General features: G+C 45.7%; 1 protein-coding gene across 2 annotated transcripts in view; it reads left to right on the top strand.

The window, feature by feature from the left end:
• Positions 1 to 25,362, top strand: part of SLCO3A1 (solute carrier organic anion transporter family member 3A1) — a 171,316-nt gene that overhangs the window by 119,042 nt on the left and 26,912 nt on the right. For both annotated transcript variants that reach the window (XM_052808172.1, XM_052808173.1), the window contains exons 4-9: positions 2,208 to 2,471; positions 10,742 to 10,906; positions 12,900 to 13,098; positions 14,025 to 14,163; positions 18,565 to 18,740; positions 21,884 to 21,948. In XM_052808172.1, coding sequence (XP_052664132.1) covers positions 2,208 to 2,471; positions 10,742 to 10,906; positions 12,900 to 13,098; positions 14,025 to 14,163; positions 18,565 to 18,740; positions 21,884 to 21,948 — 1,008 coding nt within the window. The remainder of the gene's footprint in view (positions 1 to 2,207; positions 2,472 to 10,741; positions 10,907 to 12,899; positions 13,099 to 14,024; positions 14,164 to 18,564; positions 18,741 to 21,883; positions 21,949 to 25,362) is intronic.

Here is a 25,362-nt window from a genome sequence, read left to right as displayed (position 1 = left end):
AATAATACACCTTCGCAGGATGTGTTTGGATGGAGTTTAACCTTGCAAGACTCAGAACAGGATTGTGCAAATCTGGAAAAGTACTACTGCCCTTTCTTGGTCTTGCATGCATATGGCAGCTGAAGAAATCTAAATAATATTGAATGAGCAGGAAAACTGTCTTTTTTTTTGGTGGCTGAGACTTTTAGCTGTGGCTTGGTCAAACACCACATGGCCCCGTTTCATTCCTTGGCTTTAGCAAAGGTATGCCAAAGACTTGCTTGGTCCTGTAGGCAGAGGAACTTGTTTGAACCCTGTTACGTATTTGACCATTAAGTATAATTTACTCCGAAATACGAATGTGCAGAAGAAGGTATTTCTTCTCCCAGTAGGTGAAGCTGTGGAACTCCTCACCATAGGGTGTTAAAAGTCTACAAATGGATTCTGAAACAATTGGACGAGTTCATAAAAGAAAAAATGAACATGACATCAAATCTAGCTTAGAAAGCCCCTGAGCCGCAAATCACAAGAATAATATCAGGTATATGTTGACTTTATTCTTGTGGACTTTATGGGCATCTGCAGGTGGTTACCATCAGAGGCAAGATGCTGATCTAGCTAAAAAGTTAATGTGATGTGATCTAGCCATTTTTAACATAAGACATTGCTCTGTATTTACAGCTTAAAAATCCCCAAACAAATACGGAGCCATGGAGGAGAACGGTGGATTGTTATCACTGAGAAGCCTGGAGGGGCTGTGGCTCAGCGGGTCATAGGGAGTGTATGGCACTTCCCAGCTGCAGGTCCAGCTGGCTTTGGCCTTGGTCCATCACTGCCATGTGAAGGCTGGGGCACATAAGGCCTCCATCTATTTTTGTATGGGGAAGAGTTTCCACGTTGCAACTGGCTCTGCCTTGCAGCCCGGGGTGGCACAAGAAGACCTAGCTCCAGAGGGTTGAGCCCTGCCCTGCTCCCTGTTTCGGGCAGGAGGTGTGCGATGCCAGGGCACACTGCTGTGCTGCCCTCTGTACATGACCTATGTTAGGAAGGGGATATGAAGAAGACCTTGGTTTACGTGGCTCTTCATGTGGCTGTGTTCCCAAGAACCTGAAAAAAATGTACTTCAGGAAGGAGGAAATAACAGAAGAATCCAATCCCTCCAAAACACTATTTTTCAAACTTTATATATATTTGAGAGCTACGTGTTATTTTCCCCAAGGAGAAAAGAGTTTCCTTCTGTCTCTGCTTGAGAGACAACTTGATTGCCTCACTTGAGACAGATTTTTCAGAGTGGCAGTAACCAGACAGACATCATGAACAGAGGAGCTTGCTATTCCAGCCAGGCAGACCTGGGTCTCCCCTGGGAGTCAGCTCTGGTGCTGGGCACCCTCCACCGGCTTGCTGAGTGGCTATGGCAGGGAGGCAGCTGTTAGAACCACAGTTTCTTCTCTCCTGCTGTTTATATTTATTCCTTCAAACTGACTCCAGAGCCTTCTTTTTCCTTATCTCTGCTGAGTGATGGCCTACAGGATACTCTTGCTTTTTACTTTGCTTTTCTTCATTTTCTGATGATTTCTCTATGTTTCTGAGCCCATTTGATGCAGTGGGTGGGTTTCTTATCCAGTATTAGGATCGTTTCACCCTCCACACAGTCACAGGTGCCCGTACAGCCCAAATACCCATCTCTCCTTTGCTGAAAAGGGCTGCGAATTCAAAGCAGGGAGAGCATTGACCTGGAAAAAAAAGGGTAAGCCAGGATGGAGATGCAGTGTCGTTGTCTGTGCTGCTGCTTCTCCATGCAGGTCTTTGTGCCAGTAGGTATGTCGGCTCTGTGTGCACATTTGACACATTGGGACGGTGATGTCCAAAACCTCGGTGCTGGCATGGGGGACCCTGACTGGTATATGACAGCTTCCTAGAGCTGGCAGAGCCAAAGACACTAGAGAGAAGCTCTGATTACAAGGTGTAGCAGAAGCTGGATGTACCATCTAGATAGACAAGGTGATGGGTTGCTTGTCCTAAGGACCTCTTGGATGTGGAGGTCATTATGCACTGGTGACTCACACAGTATGGGTGTGGGATGCACTGTGGGTCCCCACCTTGTGTCTGGGAGCCCCTCACTAGCCAACAAAGCCCCCAACAACCGTCTTCCAGCCTACAGGATAATGAACACTGTTGTCTTTCCCTCCCCATGGCCAAGCCGCTGACGTGTGTGTGTACCCTTGCAGGTAAGCTGGACATTACCCCGGATGACCCTCGGTGGATTGGTGCATGGTGGGGAGGCTTCCTGCTGTGTGGTGCCTTACTCTTCTTCTCGTCCCTGCCGATGTTCGGGTTTCCACAGTCCTTGCCACCACGGCCAGAGCACACTGGGGAAAGCGAGCAGGCCATGCTTCCCGAGAGGGACTACGAGAGACCCAAGCCGAGCAACGGGGTCCTGCGGCACACGCTGGACGGGGAGAGCAGCACGACCTGCTTCCAGCAGCTGCGAGGTGAGACAGTGGCTCTTGTCACGTTTTCTGTGAGAGCTGGCAACAGCTTAACAGTTGGTTGGATTTGTAATTGGTCTCTGATTTGGGCTATCTATGTCTACCCCCCAAAAAATCCCCCCAAAATCTCACTGTCCTGAAATTTCAGTCCCTAGCTTCTAATTATCTCTGTCATTGTCCTCATTTTAAAGAGAGACTTTGTTCCACTTGAAAGGTTTGGGTTTTTTTTAAACTACAAAGCCTCAGAAATGCACAATAGTCCTGCAGAGTTGATAAAAAAAAGAAGGGGAACATAGTTGGCAGAGTAATTTGTGAACTGCTCTCCAGTCTACTGTCCTGCTTCTGTCTGCCTCCCGAAATGGAGAGTGAGCCAGCAACGGTGGTTAAAAGAAATTGGGAGCTCCTGGCATCTGAGCTGCAGCTTAGGGCAATCCCAGATACAAAGCAATGAGTGCTGGGCACCACTGCAGCTCTTAAACTAGGATGGGGAAGAGGTAGATACCAGCCCAGAATAGCAGCAAAGTGGCAGGGCAGAGCATGGCTTGTAGCAAATCAGAGTAGAAAACCCCACATCGTGTCCTGCAGTGATGGAAATGGACCTGGCTCTAGCTAAGGTCAGCTAAGGATCCAGCATTTTGTAGGACAGTGTGGGCAGATACCATTTCTGTAGGCTGCACTGGAAAATCCTTCATCTGAGCGGGTGGTTCTGTAGCACTGGTGGTTGCTTCCCACTCTCTGTCACTGTGGCAGAGCGGGTTTCATTACTGCCTAATGCATTTAGATAAATGAGCACAAAATCACTTATTCCCTGTGCAGTTGCCTTAATTGGGAATTGAATGAGGTGCGGGTGGGAAGGAAAAAGAGACTTTGGGGAAAAAAGTGTTTTCTTAAATATAAAAATGCCTTGAATAGTTGATGTGGTTGTTCATTAGGGAAGGTCAAAGATGTGAAATTTTGACTTGATGAGAAAATTCAAAAGAAAGGTAAAGGAATAAATTGTTTGAAAATTTGTCAGTAAAATTAATTCCTTTATCTTTTTATCCTTGTTGCAAGGATTTTCTCAAGTTTGAGGAATGTGCTTTTCCCATGATACATCCATCTGGATAATTCTGTGGCTTTTGTCATGGACTCAACAGAGCATCTGCTTCTGGCCGCTGAGTGTTTGGAATGGGCACTGGAAATCTTTGCAGGTTTTCATACAGAAAAATGAAAGAATACTGCATGTCCCGGCTGCGTGGAGGGGCAGCAGTTCTGGCCGAGGATGGTGCTGAGCAAGCTAAGTTTCTTGCACACAGGGAGGCCATGGGGGTGTTCCCAGAGCATCTATTGCTCACCAAAGTAGAGGAATTAAACTGCCCCATCCACATGCTTCCAAGTATTGATTATATGAGGAGGCACCACTTAGCCTTCTCGTTGCAGGTAACCCTATTTTGAATCAGTCAGTATTCCAGAAGTCTCTTTGTAGATGGACTTTGAAATACGGTTTACATCACATCAAATCAGACAGGGAATGACCTTTTTAGTTATCCTTTGAGGCTGTCACAGACAACATGGTGTTGGTAGCTGACATCTCCTTTTAAGTCCCTTGCCACTATTGTCACAGTCAGAATGTGGTCAAGAGTCATGTTTGCTGAAGTGCCTGCCTGGAGGAGATGTTCAGACACGTACTGCAAGGGAAGGCAAATGTGCCTCGCTCATTCCTGATGAGCAGTGTTTAAGGTGATGTGTTGAATCTTGCTGTGTATATACCTTATTTTGCCAGCAGCTGAAATATATATATATGCATTCTTATATGGCGGGACCTAGTATCCTTAATCTGTTTGTTGATTGTATAAAGTTTCCTTTGGGGAAAGTTAGACTGTTTAACCTTTTTCCTAGGATAAAAAGGACTGGTAATTATATACAGAAGTTAAAAACATATATGTACATGCATAGTCATGTCTTCTGCCCTTTCATAGGACATGGAGTTTGCATGTATTTGTGAGACTGAAAAGCAGAGTATGTACCTGTACGTGGGGTTGTGGGTGGAAATGCTCATCGGAGTTTGTGTGGCCATAACTCTGACTCCTTTTTAGCAAGTGTTGTCTCTGCAGCTCAGTCCTGGGCCGGTGTGTGCTGGACATAAGTCCATGTCTGTATGGAGGTGCGGGATTGTCCGCCTCTTGTGCACAGTGTGGGGAGGAAGAGTTGTTTCTGTGGACTGATTGTGTGAACGCACTGTGTATCAACAGTGCATCCTCGGAAGCTGAACTGGGTCTCCTTTTTGGCTATTGAAGGGGTTTGATTATTTTTTATTTTATTTAATTTTTTTCAAGCGCTGCAGAGACTGCTGCAAGTTGAGTGGATGTGCAGGAGAGGAAGCAGGGTGGTGTCAGAGACATGCTCCCAGCTGAGTCGCGCCATGTCAGCTAGCGACATGGCATGGCTAGCACATGGGAGGATGCTCGAGACACTACAGCATTTGCTGAAAGAGAGTGAGATGTAGGGCTGGGTGAGATTCTTTGCCTGTCTGTAGCCTTAGCATGCAGAAAAGCTAGGACTAATATAAAAGCAACCTGCTCAAAGTGTTGGAAAGTCTTTTACATCTCTATCAAGGTCTAAACAGGAGGGAAGGCCCAACTTTTGGGAAGCCACGGCATCTCTTCATGCCAGGTATTTTCATGCCGGGAAAAGAAGCATCCTTAAGAGGAGCTTCAGACTTGAAATGAAGACTGTGCCTTTGAATGGCACAGGGTGAAGAGGCAATCAAAGGCAGCAGAGGCAGCAGGCAGCTGCCACGGCAGCTCTGCCCAGCAGCACTGGCAGGGGCATGATGGCTCAAGGGCAGTCCTGCGAGGTGCTTACCATTGCTAAACTGGCGTGTGAATGCTGCGCTGCTTTACCTGATTGGTATTTCAGTTAAGCAATGCAAATCCATTTGGGAGCACAGGGAAGCGAAGGTTTAATAGCAGGGAGAGGATGGATAAATGCTGCCATTGCTCTTTGCTCTCAGCTGGCAGCCTGGCAAGGTTGTTCCAGCCCTGCTCTCTCTGTATGGTCTGTGAAAGCACTTCAGGCGTGGGCTGCAGCAGTCCTTGCTGTCTTGGGGGCACAGTTTTGCTTTCCTACCTCTGGTCTGCCTTGGGGACATCTCTGCTGCTCAGGGGCAGAGATGATGCTCAGCTGTGTCAAGGCACCTGTGCCCTCTGCTCGTGTCTGTCCAGCATCTGCCCTCCCACTTGGTGTTAACATGCTGCCTCTAACCCACCACCTGCTCCAGGATGTGCTTGGAAATATTTTGTTAAAATCATTTTTCATACGGCAATGTCACTTCTACTGAATTGAGCAGTCAGTTCTGATGAAATTTGGTTTCAAAATGGTTCCTTGGCTTTATCTTTAACACCTCTGAAACACTCTGCTCTAAATGCATTTTGTTTTGCAATGATTTAAACCAGAAATTCATTACATTCTGCCTGTCTATCTAGTGAGAGAGATTAAAAACCTAAAAGGATTGAAATTGATATGGAATCCTTCAGGTTTGGAGAGAGAAGCTCATTCACAAGGAATTAAAAGAAAACTCACTGTGGAATTAAATGAATTTCAAAATTGCAAATTCCCTAGATTTAGAAACATTTTGGTTTCTGTCCAGCTTCATTTTCAAGAGCATGGGAGAGCTGGGTTGTACAGCTGACAGCTGTCTTGTCTTCTGTTCAGTTCCTTCCTGCTCTGTGTACCAATCTGCTGAATACCTAGAGGGAGCTGCTCTGAATCCTGGATGTCTCTCCCCAAAAGTGCTCTCTAGGAGCAGACAAGTAGCGCTGGGCCAGAAGCTCACAGCTGTGCAGGGGTGTCCTGGGCCATGGAGAGCCTGTAGTTCTCAGTGGGAGTTCATAGGACTGAGCAGGATTAACAGCTACCACAAGTAGTTTTAAATTCACAGCTCTAACAAGCGATAGTGACAACCTTTTGGAGAGGGCTCCATCTGTACCTTCATGGCCATAGCAGTGAGTCTTTGGCCTGGATCCAGACCAGTACCATGACCTTAATGCCTTTTTGGATTTGGGTCTTGGCTCCCTACCAACATCTAAAAGGCTTGCCGAGAAATCCTAATCATAGGTAAGGAGGAGGCAGCCGATCATAAAAGGCCCCACATCAGGTCCTGTCAGTCTCCAAGTTTCCTTTGGCTTGGATTTCATGAGGATGTGGCCTTTGTTGGCAGGTTCTTCTTGACTGTTTCGAAGCTGGCATCCTTGTTATCAGAAGCTTTGATTAATTCAGAAAGACCTTCAGCCTGCATGCTTCGGGGCAGAAGCTGAGCAGCAGCTGAGGTCAGGCAAAGTATGTCTGTCTCCAAAAAGATACTGTGCCTTGCCATGACCTACATGACGCACGTGAGGGAGGTTTACGTCTCCCTCTGAAATCAAGCAAAGGCGGTTGCTGGAGGCAAGGTGATAAACTAGAAGGACCTGCTTTCCTTCCATGAGAACATTACTGTTGCTTCAAGCTTGTATCTGTCAAGAAGCCTCTTTGACATGGGTATCACCCTTTTCCTTCATATTCTTTGTGATACTAATTTTGCCAAGGCCACATATAACTTCGGCATATTAAACTCATCTGAGATATCTTCAGTGCCTCTTGCCATACTCCATCGTCTTTTTTATAGGAGCTGCCTCTTTCCAGGAGGTTTTTTCTTCCAGCTGCCTGCACTATTTTCTTCATCCCTTGTTCCTCAAGCCAGGTGGAGATTTTGCCTTTTGTTTTCTATTCAGATCTGAGGCTCGCTGCCTACATTGCTATTAGAAAGTAGTATTTTGGCTCAATGCTACATTTCGCCTTTCCCTCACCACACTGTCCTACATGGACTGGGCTGTAAACCTCCCTCTAATTTATTACTTTGCTTTCTGTGTTCCTCATCTTTTACTGCAAATTGAAAACATGTCTCTGTAGGGTGCTCCAACTGGAAAAAGGGGCCTTGGTGATTGTAATGTTCCAAACAATTCATTTCAAGCACCAACGTGATGATTATAGTTTGTCGTTTCTGGAGAGTAGTTAAACCTCATGTAATGAGGTTGCCAATTATCCCTGGTACTCCCTGATGTTTAGTGACAAATCAAAGCTACTTGGTGTACATAAGTGTGTTTGCTTGTCGAGCCTGTGGCCTGTCACCCACAGCTGGCCCCACAGCAGGAGATAGGGAGGATGCTTGATGCCTTGGCACGTATGTTGCTTGGGGTGTTAAAAGGTGGGAAGATGAGGGATTGCCAGGGGTGTTGGAGAGCTTTGGGACATCCTCCTGGGTCCCTGCCAACCTACGGATGATCCTATGACCAACGCTGCACATGGATGGTCTGAAGAGTTGAGTTTTAAGTGCTTCAAGAGTAAAAAGAGTCTGAGGTTTGTTGTTGTTCTCAGTGTATCTTGCCAGGGCAATGAGAATCGCTTTTCTGCTGTCGTTTCTGTAGCATGCTGGGTGCATTGGGATAAGGACGTTAAATGAGCTGGTCCTTCTGAGTGTGGGAGGGGGGGTCTTTCTGTGCCATGTCTGATACAGCTCATGGGTTCTCCAAGTAGATTTCTGAGACTCTTTTGAATCCAGAAGACTTTTCTCTTTTCCCATTTGGTGAATGGGCTTCAACCTCAGATTTATAGCTCCAAAGTGCTGCTACAAAGTGTTCAGTTAACCTTTGGGCCAACAAGGTGCCGGGTAACGTTTATCATGACTTTTGCTGGGATCGGCTCCAGTGAAGAAGTGCCATGCTTAGCTGTTGTGTTCCCCAGGGTTTTACTGTCCCCCGTCAGACATTTTCCGTTCTCCCTTCATACCCAGCACCATATGCCAGGCAGCTGAAAGCACGTCACTCTAGTTATTGAGAGACTTTTAAACTTCACTGCTGACTTTTAGTCTTGTTCCCAGAGGTATTTCACCCCAAGAACTGAGACAGATAAGGCAGCGGCAGGTGTCAAATGATTCATCTTAACGGGTGGCAGTAGCAAGATGAAAGGATATTAACTTCTATGGGGAGCCTCCTGTCATTTCCCTTAGAAAATGAAAGGGAACGAGCTAGCCCTGGCTGAGGAGATGGTGGAGGCTGCCAAGCATTGCCTGCGTTGCCTCTGCACTCTTTGCAGCAGGTTTTGTGTTTACACCCTCCAGCTGGTACAGAGTCCTGTTGCAGTGCATGGTGGTCAAACATGCAGTGGAGGACAGGATCTGTCCCAGAAAACTCACACCTGGACACACAAGGAGGAGAAGCAATGATGAAGTGATGGGACTCATAGCCCAACACTGCCAGGCAAGGCAGTCATGAGGGCCTCCTCTCTTGTGTGAGATGGTGCAATAACTCTGCAAAATTTTTGCTGTCCTTCCCCAAGTACGAAGGATGGATTTTGACCTTGGTAATGCATGATGGTTGGGTACCAGCCTTGCCAACTTCAGAAATAAATGCCCATGATCTTTAACTCCCTCCTGCAAAAGACAGGCTGCCATTTTTATTGTTTGGTAGATAAAGTTGGAGGTAGATGTATCTTTGCATTTGAATTGGCACAAAGCTACATCTCGAGGAATCCATTAATCTGGAACAAACTGAACTCCAGAGGCACAACAGGCATTAATACCTTAAATATGACTTTTCAAGTTCAGCACTGCCAAGTCCACCTTTGCATTTTCCCTCCTTTTCCTGGCAAGAAGGAGAAATTCTGTAGGTGGCCACCAAAGAACTGGAGGAGGCAGCAGGTGGTTTCTGAGATCTATCCATGTCTGAATCCCACCACCCCCATTTCTCCTGCCCAGTATTGTTTTTTCTTTTTTTTTTTTTTTTCCCTGTTCTACTGAAAAATACTATGCCTCCCGCACCTTCATTATGTTCAGCAAATCCTCAGGAAGCAATAATTTTATACGGCACAAAAAAATGTTTGTGATATAAAGAGACCAGAAACTGTGGATTGGCCCCTTCCAAAAAGGTTAGATCAAACCTAATTATAAACACCCCCCACACCTGACACCCCCAAAAGAACCAAGGGGACCCAAGCAGAGCCTTGACAAAGAGCTGTGCATACACTTGCTGAGGCCAATGCAATTAGATTTTGCACCAGAAAAAGCCCTAAGGGAAAACAGAAGCCAACAACAGAGAAATCTGTCACGTGCCAAACCCTGGTACACCATAGGGGATGTGGGGGATGGATTTTCAGAATGCAAATAGGGGTCCATTGAGGCTTCACTACACTTCACCAAGGTAATTTTCAAACTTAATGATTTTCACATTTAATTCAGGGAGAAATTAGTCATCAGGTATTGAGACAAAGGAAGGCTCTCTTCTGTACTGGGATGCTCTTCTCTTCAAGCTGTGTTATCTCGGCAATAATTAAAATGTTCGCTGAAGTAGAAAATGTGCTATCTGATTCATTAGCCAGATTTCCCTTTGTAAGGTAACTCGTGTTTGCTTATCGGAAATAGAGACGGGCTTGGAGAAGAGGACTCTGCACACTAATGATTCGGGAGGGAGGAGCCAAGGGATCATGAAACTAAAGCAAGTGTGTGTGCATCTTACACAGTGAATAGCTCAATGTGTCCTCTTCCACCCTTGCAGCCACCAAGGCTGGTAGGCTCTGCATGGAGGGCATTGCTTGGCTGGTGAAGCTCTGGGTTATGGGAACACGCAGGCTAACATGCCTGTCCCAGGCATGAGGTCCCTCATGCCCATGGCTGGCCGTGGCCCCAGGCTAAGCAGGAGAGTTTCAGGTTGCACCCAGATGTGCTGCAAGAAGGTGTCCTTCAGCAAGTGAGCCAGTGTTACGTGGGAATAAGAAAAGGAAGCAAATCTGGATGGCAGGAGAAGGAAAGGCCAAGTATGAGCTTGTGTCTGAAAGCTTGCAAGAATTTGTAGGGTGCTGAGTACAGTATTCATGACACCCAATGGCTGGCTCAGTGTTGTTCATGGGGAGCAGGCAGGGAAAGGAGAAAGAGAATACTAGGCTTTGATTGACTTCTCTATGGGGTAAACAAAAGCAATATTGGAAAACGCTCATCCTTCAAAATTTCAAAATCATCTGTAAGATGTAAACGTAATGACAGGTGACTTCTTTTTGCACCTTCCTGCTATCTGAATCTTTAGATGACACTGTTCTGGTGTTTCACTTTGTTCTAGTGTTGCCACTTTTCAACCAGCTTGTCTGTGCAGAACAGAAAATTACTCCTGATTTGAAGTGAGTTTGTCCTGCAGGAGAGCAGCAAGGCACCTCCAGCACCTCAAGGACAGCCTATACTAAAACACCTCTCCCTTTTTACTCTCTTCTAGTGATCCCCAAAGTAACTAAGCACTTGCTCTCCAATCCTGTCTTCACCTGTATCATCCTGGCAGCCTGCATGGAGATTGCGGTGGTGGCCGGCTTCGCCGCCTTCCTTGGAAAGTACCTGGAGCAACAGTTCAACCTCACCACCTCATCTGCCAACCAGCTCCTGGGTGAGTAACCACAGGGGCCACCAAATCTCCAGCATCCAAAGGCATTTAAAAGTGTTCAGCATGGCTGGTAACCACAACCAGTCTCACTAGTTAGGCTGCCCCAAAAGTGACTTGTCCAACATCTAGAAATGTGTCCATGAGTGGGAGGGCTGGGTTCCAGCTGTGCCTTGGTTGCAGAGCCCAGAGCAGACCTCCGGCATTCTTCCTCCTCGACTGCACTCTCCACTACAGCCCACTGCGATCACTTCACCTATAGCCAAGACCATTGTGTGAGGAGTGGTATGATACAGCCAGGGTATGAAAGTCTGTGATGGCCCTGAAGAACAGCAGAAATCCCAACCAAACTGGGCAATTTGGTTGCCCAAGACTGCAGTTGCTCGACGAGCGACAGGGCTGCCCATCAAATTGCTTGTTTCATGGCTCAGATATCGCAGAGTTCTCCAGCCCATCTCCATTTGGGTTAGGAAGCCCAGTTTCTCCTGCTAGTCCCTCCTTTCCCCTTGGACTGGAAATGACACAATTGCAATCAGCAGTTCAAATACCTGAGCTAGTGCAGCATGGTTGTCTTTCAAATGCCCCTTCCCTCTGACCATGCTATGCTGCTGCAGTTTCCCAGATATATATATTTCTTAACGTTCATTCATTCCCTGTCAGGACACTGATGCACAGGCAGGATCTTCATTTATTTTCTCCTGCTGCTCATTCCCAAGCAGGCCCAGTGATTTGTTTATGATAGCCGTTCTCTCGGCAACACCCAATTAAGATATCTGCGAGTTGATCTTGGATGATCTGCAACCACAGCTCACCAGATGGGCAGCTGGCAGTGATCTGTCAAAAACTGGGACATCATGAAATGGGTGGATCTTAATATCAAAATAAGGAGCTTGCAAGCTGCTCTCCTGACAGTTATTTATTTTCCCATTGAACTCCTTGATATCTTCTGGTTTTGGCCTTGTTTTCCAAAAGAAACAATCCCCTGCAGTGAATCTTGCCTCCCCCAGTGACACAGGAACTCGCTGGTGAATTTTAATAGGATTTGACAGAAGGGCAGAGGTCTCAAAGATGTTAGGCTCTTCCATCTTTCCTGAAAATTAAAGGCTTGGCAAAGGAAAGCAACTTCACCGTTGACCCACTGGGAGAAGGAAAACCGCTACGCTGTTTGGTGGGAGATACTGGCCAGTCAGCATGTGAGTACAACTGGATTGTCAGCAAAGAGGGAATCAAGGGAATCACCCGTGAGCCAGAGCATGTCCTGCTTCTGACCTAGCAGCGGGAAAGGAGACTTTGATACATCTGTGGTCCTCACAACAACTTGTTTAATTTAAATAAAGTTGCTACCAGATACTCCACTTGTCATTTATGGGAGTCCAGAAATGCCAGGATTTGGATGCACTTCTAAGCTTTGCCCAGGTGAGTAAGGTCTGGAGTATAACTGGCAGCAAAGGGGTAAAAGTGAACCCAGACAAGCTTAGTGTGATAATGCCTTTCTGTGCCTGGAAAGTGAGTCACTTCTGGCAGTGATTTTGTATCTCACAGTTTAAGAAGATTCTTTAAGGGACACTTCATATTTTCAAATGCGACTATTGCCTAATCTTTGAAGATCAGACTGCTGTGAAGTATGCCAAGCAGCGCTCATCCAAAGCGTCTAGACATCTCAGAAAATTCCTGACTTTATTTGTGTGCCAACTGTTGCAGGAAGCATCAGAGATGATGATGCTTAGGTTAGGGTGGGCCAATCTCAGCAATTTTGGCATCTCCTGCCAATGTGGACAAGAACTGGAAGAAGATCCCGGTTGCTCTGTGCAAGGCAGCGTACACATTTGCGTCTGTTCCTCTTTTTGGGCAACCCCAGCTTGGTGCTGCTCCAGCATTTGGTCATTACAAGGTTTCCCCATGCTAGCGCACAGATCTCTGCTGGAAAGTAAAAAGCTGTAATAGTGTGGTTCACTGAGCCTCACTCACACTTCTTACTAACTGATTTTTCCTCTTGCAGGGATGACAGCAATCCCATGTGCATGTCTGGGCATATTCCTGGGTGGCCTCTTGGTGAAGAAGCTCAGCCTGTCTGCTCTGGGAGCCATCAGGATGGCCATGCTGGTGAACCTGGTGTCCACAGCTTGCTACGTGTCTTTCCTGTTCCTGGGATGTGACACAGGACCTGTGGCAGGGGTTACTGTTCCCTATGGAAACAAGTGAGTCCTCAGAGAGTTTCAGGGTCTCATGGAGCCTTACCAACATAAATGCCGTGTTATTGTCCTCAACAGGCAGCCTTCAGGCAGCGCTGGCCCTTAGACAACCATATTGAGCAAGCATGTGGAATACAATGTCATATAGGGCTCTTAGTTTGGGATATTTTCATGCCACTCATTGCTGTGAGAGTTGAGTACCTGCAGCTGACAACGGAGTTTTACTAAAATTGATCAAACTGAATTGAAAGGTGCCAGACCTGATTCTGCACCCATGGCCACCTACGTAGCATTGGGTCCACCACACCATCTGGCTTCTCCTGGCAGTGAGGGACATGCACTGCTTTGTACATTTATTTAAGTGCCTGAGGGGAATTTGTAAAACCAGATTCTATATGCCTGGAAATTCAGATACAGTGAGGAGACAGTATGCGTGGCTCCAGGCCCATTTTAATGGGAGAAGTGAGGCACAAGAAGTGAGGCATACGATGCTTTGTAGCATTCAGAGGTCTTGGAGAGAGTTATTCTGTATTTTCTTTTCCGATGCTCCTCAGTATGGAGTGGCAACTCTTCAGAAGATGACAACTTCAGGCTCTCAGCTCCTCACAGTTACTGTTCTCAAAAATACAGAGCAATCTCCACAGCATCTCTGTGGGTTTCCTTGGGGCTTCTCATTGGGGTAACAAGGCAGTGCAAGCCTTACATTAGATTCCCTGTTGCAGGGGAATAGGGGCCATGGCATTTCTGTCCCCGAGGAGAGGCTGTAGCCTGTATTTCTTAAAGCTGGGACCCAGATGGTCTGCCCACCGCTTTTTTGTAATTTGTTTGCCTTAACTACCCCCCTTCAAAGCCATCTCTGTGTGGCAACAATTGGAAAAGCTGGCTGATATCATCATACTGCCTATTAATTTATCTTTCTGTTTCTCTTACAGCTCAACTCCAACCTCATCTCTGGACCCATATTCCCCCTGCAATAACAACTGTGAATGCCAAACTGATTCCTTCACTCCAGTCTGTGGGGCAGATGGGGTCACATACTTATCTGCCTGCTTTGCTGGCTGCAGCAGCACGGTGAGTGAGCTTTCCTTGTGACCTCTTGCCTGCAGGAACAATTCTCTGAGCGCGAGTGAGTGAGGTTAGTGCGTATCTGGTAGAGCAGCTGATTTACAGCCAGCAGTGGTTACACCCCCAAAAGCTAACCTCATACCTCAGATGGGCCTGAGCCGCTGTCGTTTTTCACTGTGTTGCATGAATGTCTGCTGATTCCAGCAGCAGTCTGCCAGGGTCACCCACCGAGCAGGATGGGATTTCCCCTCCTCCTCCTTCTCTGTTCTTTCTCCTCAGCATAGAAGCAAGGAACACGAGAGGAGATCTGCACAGTTGTCCACTGGCAGAACCCAGATCCTTGAGAGCTTGCTGGCCTGGGCTGTGGGACCAGCTTCACTTTTCTTCTACACCTCCTCATCTCCCTGCTTCTCCACCAGTCTGTGTTTGTCCTGCCCAATCCTTTTATTCTTTTTCCTCTTGCTCTTTTCCTGAATCTGGTTCCTAGACATATATGACCAGATCCTGGTTTTATTCACCCTTGTTTAAGCTTTCCTTCCACTCTTCTTGCTCCTCTCTCTTTCCCTGCTTTGCTCTGAGGCAGCAGCAAGAGCGGTTGTCAAGGGAGCAAAGACTCCATCCAAAGACATTCTGCATTTTTCAGTTCTCCATATCTAAGAGTTTATTTCCTTTAGAAAACTCTTAAAGACCAAACCATCTCTGTGTAAAGAAGATATGGGGAATTTTTAACAGTATCTTAAAAGCCTGCTTTTCCATTTTTTGCTGCTGAAATGCTAGTATCTTCTGGGTTACAATGAAAATGAGTGCCTGCTGCTCCTGTGGGTGGGAACTGGTGGGGTTCCTGCGGTCCTTGCTCCCTGCCCGGGGCCATGCCAGGCATGGTGACTGCTGCCACACTGCCTGTGTGGAGCCTATGGGAGGTCAGCCTGGTCGCAGTGACCATTTGTGGCTGCAGGGACATCACTGCTCACCACATGCAATTATACCTCCACGGCTTCATCCTTCCTTTTTGAGGAGAAGTCAAAACTCCCTTGCTGCCCTAAAGACACAAACCGCCTACAAGCGCTGGTGAGCAGAGCTGCAAGCTTGCTGCTAGCAAGTGCAGCCTCACAGCCCAGATGACCTGGGAGTTTGTTGTTTAAACCTCTTCTCTACTCAATTCCCACTCCAGCTTCAGAGGCGTAGGCATCCCTTTTAAATATCACAGTTTCAGGGTACTTTCAGCAACCCCACAAGGGAATCCATGAGTGTGTGGCACATGCGAAGGTGTTGCCTCCTGCTCTCTTCCTCCTCCACCTTCGCCCAACAAGAGACAAGTCAACACCTGGGGTGGCAACATGAACATTCTAACAAGAAGCCAGCTTGTACAGGGCACGCAGAATAGTGTCTCCGCCAGATCACCAAGCCCTTAGCAAGAATACAGTTGGTGTGGTCTGTGGCTGGAGTGTGGCAGTGACCTCCCCGCCATGCGGTTCAGGGCAAAGCTCTGGCTCCTCTGGAAGGAGCACAGTAATGAAAATTCAGCTCTGTCCCTTCAGTCTGCAGCTGCCTGACCTCGTGCTCTGCAAGAACAAACCTCTGAGCAAAAACCTCACTCTCCCTTGCCCTCTCTCATTCTTTCTTATTTTGCCTTTTTGTTAGCATCTTGGGGTTCTTTTCATCGCTTTGTTTTGTGGGGTTTTTTGCAGTAACGTTTTGAACACAAATTAGTGAAGCAATAGCATCCTCTGGAAAGGGCATTATCAAGAATTATGGACCAGTTTGGCCATGCAATGGCCCTGAGGCAAAGCCAAATTGCCAAACCAGGTTTTAAACCCATAATCCAGGTAATGACCTGTCTAGAGGGTCTTGTGAATGTTATATGCTTGTGATGAGCCAAGGGTTGCTTTTTACTGGGACATAAAATTCTCTGAATGCTTTATTTAACTTTACTGCATTGGACGTTTCTGACTGCCTCTCTCCACTTTTCCTCTGTGAACAATTTCTAAAAGCAATGTGTAGCTCAGTTTTTTTCTTTTTCATTTCTTCTCTCTTCCTGAGCTGGTTGCAGAGGTGCACCTTTCCAAAAAGCCACAGGAGTATCGGTGCTGATAGGCAGAGCTCTGGCACCCTCAGGAATTTCTCTTTCTAGCCATTCCTGGGAATGGCCCTTGCGTAGGAAGCCTTTACTCCGCGTCTTGTTTGTTTGATGCCATTGCTTCTCTCACCCTTTTGGCTCGAGATGCATGAATTGCAGCCTGGCACTACCATGCTGGCATCTCAGCTTTGCACTGAAGTACCAGCCTGTCCCTTCCCTGTCAGAGCCAGGGTTTAAAAAAATGAGTAATTAAAACCATGGGTAATTTGCATAGATAATGACCCCAAACTCAGGATGCTGTTAAAGGTGCAAACTCTGCATCTGTGCAGCTTCACATGCACACAGAAAATCTGAGTGTGCAAGCTGCTGGGCAGTGGAAGGCTGTGATAATGTGTGGTTGAATGCAGTGGGGTTGCAGACAAGAGAATCTATAGCAATTTGGCATGGGTAGCAAAAAGTTGCCTCTCCACAGGACAAAGGTAAATCTCCATCTTTGATGTTTCCTTGTTTGATGTCTGTGAGTTGTATAGTGTGCCAGTAATAAAAGATCAAAGATCTCCCAGGTAAGGATGAGGTGCAGCTCTAAGCAAGAAGATGTAGTTGGTACAAACTACTCACGCGGCTTTGGGCTAGCACCTTGGTGCAAAATGGTCAAAAAAGCAGATTGAGGGGCAAATTTTCAGGCAATGGAAGTGGAGACCTGCCTCGTGGTTTGTAAAAAATCACACCAATGGGAGAAGAATCTGCCCCACCATTGCCAGAAACAGGTACTTTCTCTCCATTGATGAGAGCCCATGGGAAATGAGCAGCCAGTTCTGCACATATGCCATGAATGGGAGTTTTGTCCCAGGCTATTTCAGTGCAGGTATGTACTTTCCTGGACTTAGCTGGGTTTTAATCCACAGGGCTGCGTCCAGGCTCGTTGCTGGCAATGCACTGGAGTAAGAGCCAGGAACTACAAATTCCTGTTGTCTCTGTACAAACACCACTGCAGTGGTGCTAATTGTCACCATCTCAAAGCATTCAGGTGGCAGCATCTAACTCACAGCACAGGAATTTGTTATGTTAATTATTGCTTGCCAGCCAGAAAGGCACCTGCATGTCTACTCCAGCTCTCCTGGAGTTCTGCACTGCGGTCTCTCTTGCCCTCTGTGCACTTATTTGGAAGAAAATCATTTGACTCCTATGCAGAAGAAAGAGATTGGTGTCAGAAAGGCTGGAGTAGTATCCCCACGGATCCTTATCTTTGGATGCAGTGAACCAGAAAGTGTGCTTTTGTATGGTCCTAAGGGGACCCCAGCAGAAAAGCAAAGGACTTTCTGCCTGAACGTGGTAGAGGGGAAAGGGAGGAGATTTAGCTGTTTTTCAATATGTTTTATTTTATGGCGTTACTCCTCTTACAAACATGTGACCTGCAAACCCAGCGGGCTGATGGAGACAAGCCATGAATCATTTATGATCGTTTCATTCTGTATTCGTTAAGGGATTTCTTGGTAGTATTGTGTGCCTTAATTGCACTGACATCCCCCACTCAGAAATTCAGGAGGGCGAGTTGGAAAATAAGAAAAAAAAAAAAAATCCCTAAATCTGTGACTGGCAAACAAAGCTTCTTTTCACATCCTGCACTTGCTGGAGAGATCAAAGAAAAATGCAGTCATTTTGACCTCCTTCTGATCACATATTGATAAAGTTTATCTCGCCTGACTTCAGCTTTTAGCTCAACACAAATCCCTCTGAACCAGATGCCATTTATTAGCCCTGTAGTGCACTTGAGTCCAGCAGTGTCTATGCTGCCAAGCTGTGATAGTTCAGCTCTTGATGAGTTGCAGCACCCATTGTGGGTGGCTCCTACATGGGATTCAGGGTGCTGGAAGCAGACACCGAACCCGCAGCCAACAACAGGGCTGCAGATTTACCTGCTTTTAATGTACTTCAGTTTAATTGCAACAGCCAAGAGGACAGAGGTAAATAAGAAAGTAATTAGAACCATAATTTGGGGATCTTCCTTGTCGCAGGGACACAGATCGTTTCTTTATTTTCCTTCAAAGGGGTATAACTTGGTAATAATTTTGTCGCACTGACATTTATGGGAGAGACTTGAAAGGAGCAGAAGAAAAGAAACAAGGCAAGGGACGGCTTTCCCTTGCTGGTAGCATGCATCAGAGCTGACGCGCTTCTGAAATTCTTTCCAAACCACCCTCAAATAAGCACTTAGGAGTTACTTAATTGACCATTAGAGGATTCAGAGTTGCTGTTGGCAAGCCCTCATTACAGAGGGCAGGTGGGGACTGCAGCTCTCCCTTCTCCTGAACCCCTGTGCTCCTCCACAGAACCTCAGTGGCTGTTCGTGCCTCACCTCAGTCCCAGCCGAAAATGCCACCGTTGTTCCTGGCAAATGCCCCAGTCCCGGCTGCGAAGAGGCCTTCTTGACATTCCTCTGCGTGATGTGTGTTTGCAGCATGATCGGGGCCATGGCACAGACGCCTTCAGTCATCATACTCATCAGGTAGGACCGCTGCTGGGAGGAACTGATGAGCTTGATGGGGTTGCCCTTGGGGTGGTAGCAGGGCTGGAGGAACCGTGGAGTACCACTGGGAGCTGCAGGGAGCCGAGGGTCCCACACAGCTCCTGGCTTCTGCCTTTTAGGCTGTCCCCAGATCCATGACTTTGGACTGAACCTCAGCTCAAGCCATCAGAAAATCCTCCTTTGACTAAGCACTCCCTGGTGGAGACACCTTGAAACAGCTGCCTGTATTTTCAAAAGATTTTGAACCTCCTCAGCTGATGAGGAGCTATAGGCACAGGCTTTCTCATACATTACTGCCTCTACATGCAGGCAGGAGTTGGGGATGTGAAAGCCTGAGCAGTCCTGCCTGAATTTCAGGCCCATTGTTTCAAGTGTTAATTAAATCATATTCTCTCTAAGGCACTATTTCCATCTGTGGCATGGCCCCACCAAGTTCAGTGCCTACAGTACTGACCTGCTAGAGAGAATACGGGAATTGCTTGAGTACAGCTTTGGTAAAATGGGAGTGAGGAGGGACTGGGCTTGCAAACCAGGAAGATCCCTGCAGGGATGCTCCAAAGAAAGGTGGCAGGCTTGTTATTACCAAGGCTGGGATTAACATGGGAAGGGTAATACAGATGTGCAGCTTTCAGTCCAGGTGGTAAGGACCTTACAACTGCATCAGGAAAGGGGCAGAATTGCAGCCCATGTTCTCAGCACATAATGGCTTAGTAAGATACCTTTAGAGATGGCCTAAAGATCATAGAAACCATGGAAAAATGAAAGGCTGCAGCAAAAGCTAGCTTTGGTCAATACCCCCCTGGCTAGAGTTTAACTTCTCTCACCCTGGACCAAGTCCAAGAACAGAAGGAACTTGAAAGTCTGAAGGACATCTCTGAGTTGAACCAATACGAATAGGTGGGCAAAAGTAGCTTATTCAAATAACTGACCTTGTGTTATTTCCAGACACATGAAACACTTCACCTTTTGATATACATATATATCTAAGCCCACGTTTATCCAGAATTACTTATCTGTCCGGGCTGTCACTTGCTGAGAATAATAACCAGAGGCATAAATAGCAGATCCATTCTGCTGCCTGGAAAATTCCAATAAAATTCAATCAATAAGGTCTGTATTAGAAACACACTCTTGAGTGGATCTTGGATGGAACAGCTCTGTGAGGGCATGTCTCCCTGCAGGATACAAAATGAGATATTCCACCTACTGGTTTGTTTCCCTCTTTGCATCTACAGTAGCTAAAGGGAAATCAAATTTCTCATGATAAATATTGTGGCAAAAGTAATTTGAAGTTTGAAGAGTTCTTTGTTCAAGGGAGCTGCCAGCACCTGTAGGATCCTGAGTGGAGATGTCTTAGTGTCAACTTCAAATGAGACAAGCCAGTTGCCAGCCAGGAAGAAGAATACAAGGGAATAAGAAAAGCAAAGGGAATATTAAAAATACTCAGCTCACAGCTGTAGGAAAATAAACAATTCACACATCCAAATTAGTAACTACAATCCCCTCAGAATGACTGATAGCTACTAAAACATACAGGGAAGAGCTCTTCTCCATGTAACACCACATGCTCTCTTGCAGCTGCCATCTTGGATTGCTAAAATAAAGTTTTGGCATATGAGTGTGTCCCTGGTGTCCATGGCAGTGACAAGTGGCATCAGCAGCTCCTATGGTTAATTTAAAATGAACTTCAGTGTCTACAAATTAGATATCTTGTCTAGGCAAGTCATTTGTTCACTGCTGTAGTTGGTGAGAAAAGGAGATGTCTCCAGGTGGCAACTTTTACTCCACCCTAAGGTGTGAGATTGACTGGTCTTAAATACAAAAAGGTGGATCGATGGACACCACCACTGATTAAAAACCCACTGTGAATATTTCACATGGTAATTATTTTTTCCATAAAATAAACTTTAATACTCATTCTGTTTCTTTCATTTCCCACCCTACTGTAGAATCCTATTTGAGCCAAGGCATTAACCACTGGAATGTTATTCCAAGGGTAGATGCTTCATGGCATAAAGGGTTTATATCGAGCCTGGGGGTCTGCCTGAAAACTCTGCTGAAATTGAGCCAGAGGTCACAGGCTTCATGCAGGAATCATGGTACAATGTTACATGGCCAGTATAATGTGTGAGATGAGGGCAGGTGATCAGAATGTTCTTCTCAACTTAAAACCTGTTGCTCTTTCTTCCTGTTTTATCGGTATTGTCTGATGCCCCTCCAATGTATTTATACAGAGGACCACCACTGCCACCATGGGTGCCACTAACAGTGCTGCCTGCAGACCTCTGTAAGAAGCTAATGGAAGAGGCTGCTTAGGCCTTTAAAGTTCCCCTGTGTGATGAATCTATTCATATGGGCATCACTGTCCTGCTTTCCCAGCCTTTTTATACTGTGGGAAATAAAATGTTATTATAAGACTTAAGACCAAATTAATGATTTCTGAAATTCCAAAGGCTTTGCTGAGCCTGCCCCAAGAGGGTGACTTTAGCCAGTAGCATCCTTGAACTCAGCTAATTAGAAAGCCATGAATTATTTTTTAAAGCACCTTTGAAGGTTAACACTAGTGCAATAGAGTGGGTTGTGTTCGTAGCAAAAGGCAGCACAACTGTTGTCTTCCCAGCCTAAAAAAAATTCACATGCTAAACTCATGCCCATGAAGAGTAGTCTTCTTGAGCACGTCCTCAATGGGAGGCTTGATTTAACAGGCTGACTGAACCTTTTGGTCTGTCATTGCCTCTTCTCTTTCTTGTTCCCAGTAATGTGGGAAGTCTCAGAACAAAAAAGTTTCTCTCCCACCAGTTCTCAACATCCAGAGCCTTGAAAGCATGATGGGGAGGTTGTAAATGATGATTTACTGGGATGGGAATTTCATTTTTCCCCATCCAATGACAAGATTAGCTGTTGTTATTAATGACTTAGCTAAATTCCTGAACCTATCACCAATGCAATTACTTTTGGGGCTGTAGGCAGTTCAGGCAAAGAGAGAAGAAAAACTCCATTAATGACTTTTTGAAGAGGTGGTGGTGGCATCCTGGCTGACAGCACAGAATGGCCACAGGGTGTGTTAATCAAAGCAGAACAACAAGAATTGATTTCACTCTCTCCCTCCCTCCTCCCTACAGAACCGTGAGCCCTGAACTCAAGTCTTACGCTTTGGGGGTGCTTTTCCTGCTTCTCCGTTTGCTAGGTAGGTACAAAAATTTCATGTCCTTCTCTCCCATCCTTTCCTCCCTCACAGAAAACTGTATTTTTAACGTGCAAAAGCTGACTTCTACTCCGTGCAGTACTGTGGTTGTCATGAGTGGGGTCTGACACAATGGGGTCCGAGCCCTCTCTATGAAGGATATCACATCAAGGCTCCTGAAGGCACTTTTCCTGCCATTTGAATTGTGCTAATGGAAGAAAATGCGGTGTTGCATGAGAAATGACCATTTCTGCCATGGTCCCACGCAACCAGTTACTCTTCTATAGCTGTTATTAACACGTCAGCAGCTTGCAAAATTACTGCTGTATTGCATATTGCTGAAGCAGAGGGATATGTATTTTCATCCTCCTTTGAGGGACAGGACCTGTGTTACATGGTGTGTTTGTCCCTTTCTTCGGATCTCTGGGAAAGGGAAACAGTGAAATGAGACAGGCTCAGTCCTTCTATCCTCCTGTGGGTTAATATCCCATTAAAGTGCATATGGCTGTTCCTCTGAACTGGTATGTGCTTCTCATGTATGAATTAAAAGGAACACACTGGGCTGTTATTTGCCTGCTTCTTTTTTCTGGGTAGAGGGGTTTTTCCCCTTTTGAAGAGATGGCTCTTATTTTAAAGCTCCTGTATTTCAGCTCATTAATCTCAACAATTCAGGGCAAAATCCTCTCTAATCCATCATTGTGTGAGTCCATCTCATGCACGGGGTTTCTGTGTGTTGTGGAGGTGGAATTTTCTTTGTTTTAGCAGGGCATGGGCAGTACATTCCCTGCCTGATACCCCCCAGTCTCAAAGGAATGAGCCGGAGAGTAAAATGCCATCTCCTAGGCTGCAGCAAGGCACTAGGCAGTAGGGAACCAAAAATCTAACAGTACCATATATTGCTTTGAATAAGTGACCTCATTTGTTTACCTATTTTTTGTAACACCTTGTTCCCCACTAGCCGAAAAGGACATGGTGGTCCCAGACCAGTTTATGATAAAGCCAATTAGATTTTCACTGCTTTTGGTGAAGTAACTGCAGTCATACAGAAAGCTCCATCAAGCGATCTTATCCAGAGCTCAGATAGCTCAAAGGGAAGCTTCTGGGTTGACTTGGGTCAGCTCCGGTTCAAGCCTTGCAAAGACAGCATTTTCTTTAGCTGTCAGGGCTGCTCTCAGGTTTTGGCCTGTCTTCAGCTCTCACTGGCTGAATGTGGAGTGTCAGCAGGCAAGTGTGCGAGCAGGATGGCTGTGGGCTGTTGTTTCCAAAGGAAAAAGTACTTAAAGGGGGGGGAGATTTTCTCTCTTTTTTGTTTTCCTTTCAAAAGAGAGAAACCTTCTGAGATAGTGGCATCTTGAATTCCTCCAAAAGCAGGCTCAGACATGTATGCTTAAGTTGAATGAATTTTTTTTTCTTCCAATGAGGAAGGCATAGTAAGAATTTAAACTCAAATCTTTATACGTTGCTTTGTCACTAAGAAATTCCCATGAAATAAGACAATACATCCTGAAGCATGTCAGCAATGTAGCTTGAACCCATAGAAGAGAAAGGTACTTTTCAATGTGAGCAAGGGTATCCAAATTTTGCCCTTAACAACCTGAGGTTTGAGAATAGCTTTACTGATTTATTTTAAAAGCTTTTCAGTTCACCTTTAAGCTTTGACTTAAGAAGAGAGTGATAATAGCTGCTTCTTGAACCAAAGGAGAGTATTAAATATAGGAGGTATGGGACCCAGAGGTGCAATCGTAGCTAATAGATTTCAGTAAGACAGAAGCAGCTTTTTTTACACAGCCCTACAGTTTCTGCAATGAAATATATATATAGCAGAAATTTTTGCAATACTTTGCAGTAAGAGGTAAAACATGATTTAATCTCTTTAATATTCACTGTAATAACATGAAACAAGACTGAATTCTCCCAGTATCCTCCTGGATGTATTATCTTATTCCATAGGAATTCTGCTGTGAGAGGGCAGCATAACAATGTCTTCACATAAAAGTGCTACTGCAGTTTCTCAGAGAAGAGAGTAAGGCAATGCTGTCGGAGCCAAAGGTTTGGAATGGAAGTGTCTGGAATAGCAAAGAGTTTTAGGCTCGTAAGGTCCTGGACGCATCCTTTCTGGATGGTGTTCACCATGCATCCTAGCAAAGCCTTCCTTTTGTTTTTGCTACAAGTCCATGTTGCTTGCCTCTCTTCTTCCAACATGACAAAAACACAGTGTTTCTCTCTCAGAAGAACTTTACAATCTGCAGTGCAACCCTTCAACTCCCATGTCTCAGCGGGTCTAGGCATTGAGTTGTTCCTGTGAGTCTCTTGTCCTCTCCTCTGGTAAAAATTACCTGAAACACTCACTGGTTCCTAAAAGTTTTTCACGTATTTTTCTTTAAGGTTTCTACATCCATGCCTGCATCCACATAGGTGTAGCTTTGGAGTTCAGTGAATCAGGTCCTTCCTCAAGTCTTATGAGGAACAATTTCCAGGCCAAATTATCTTGAAAACCTGGAAAGCCAGCTGAAGCCAGCAGATGGGTATGATAGCTCCCTGTGAAGTTCAGCCTATGTACCTCCAAAGCTTTGTATCAACATCTCTCAGCATGTTAACGAGTAGGGGCTCACATGTCAAAATTATGATCCAAATGCAGTTTTCTCTTAGTCCAGAAAGCGTGCGGCTCCTGCCTTCTCGGTCACTGCCACATCTGGATGTTACCCCCTTAGGTGGCATCCAGCGCCAGTGCAGCACTGGGCACACAAACTGCATTCAGCAGCACAGTCTCTTTGCTTGTTTCTGGCAGGACCCCAGCTGAATTTTTTAATTCCAGATTGAGTGTGTGCTTGTCCACAGGTTTCAAAAAAAAAAAAAAAAAAAAGAGCATCTTTTAACTTAGAAGCAGAACCAGCCCAGTCTGGAATTTCCAGTCGTTGAAATGACAAACAGGGAGCTGGCGCTGACATTTTTTCCAGAACATAACCAGGTTTTTAAATGTGATGACTGGAACTAGGGTTTCTAACAAAAAGATTGTCTTGTTTTTCTATCATCTGTTTTTATTTACTACATTTGTGCTATTAATGACTGGTTAAAAGGACTACCAAAAACCCATATAGCCTTTCTTAACTCCTGCATTTATTAACATACAAGGAAGATCAAACAAAATCTGCAGAGCACTAGTCATCGACAAAATAAAATAAAGAGATCTCAGTTACCACAGGGAACGGTGAAGACAACCAATTTATTTGTAGTCTTAGGAGATATGTCATGAATGTCACTGTTTTGTTCATGACAAGCTGAAGGAAGGTATCTTTTTTAAGCCTGGAAATCCAGGTTAATGATGAAACTGGATCCAAGATTAAACACTTTTCTGTCTAGAAACTGCAGTCCGTGTGTCTGTTTGTCTACACATGTATTTATAGTCTAGGGCCTCAC

Source organism: Harpia harpyja, chromosome 14 (assembly GCF_026419915.1).
Source record: "Harpia harpyja isolate bHarHar1 chromosome 14, bHarHar1 primary haplotype, whole genome shotgun sequence".
Lineage (NCBI taxonomy): Eukaryota > Metazoa > Chordata > Aves > Accipitriformes > Accipitridae > Harpia > Harpia harpyja.
This window is presented reverse-complemented; position numbering and strand designations above follow the sequence as displayed.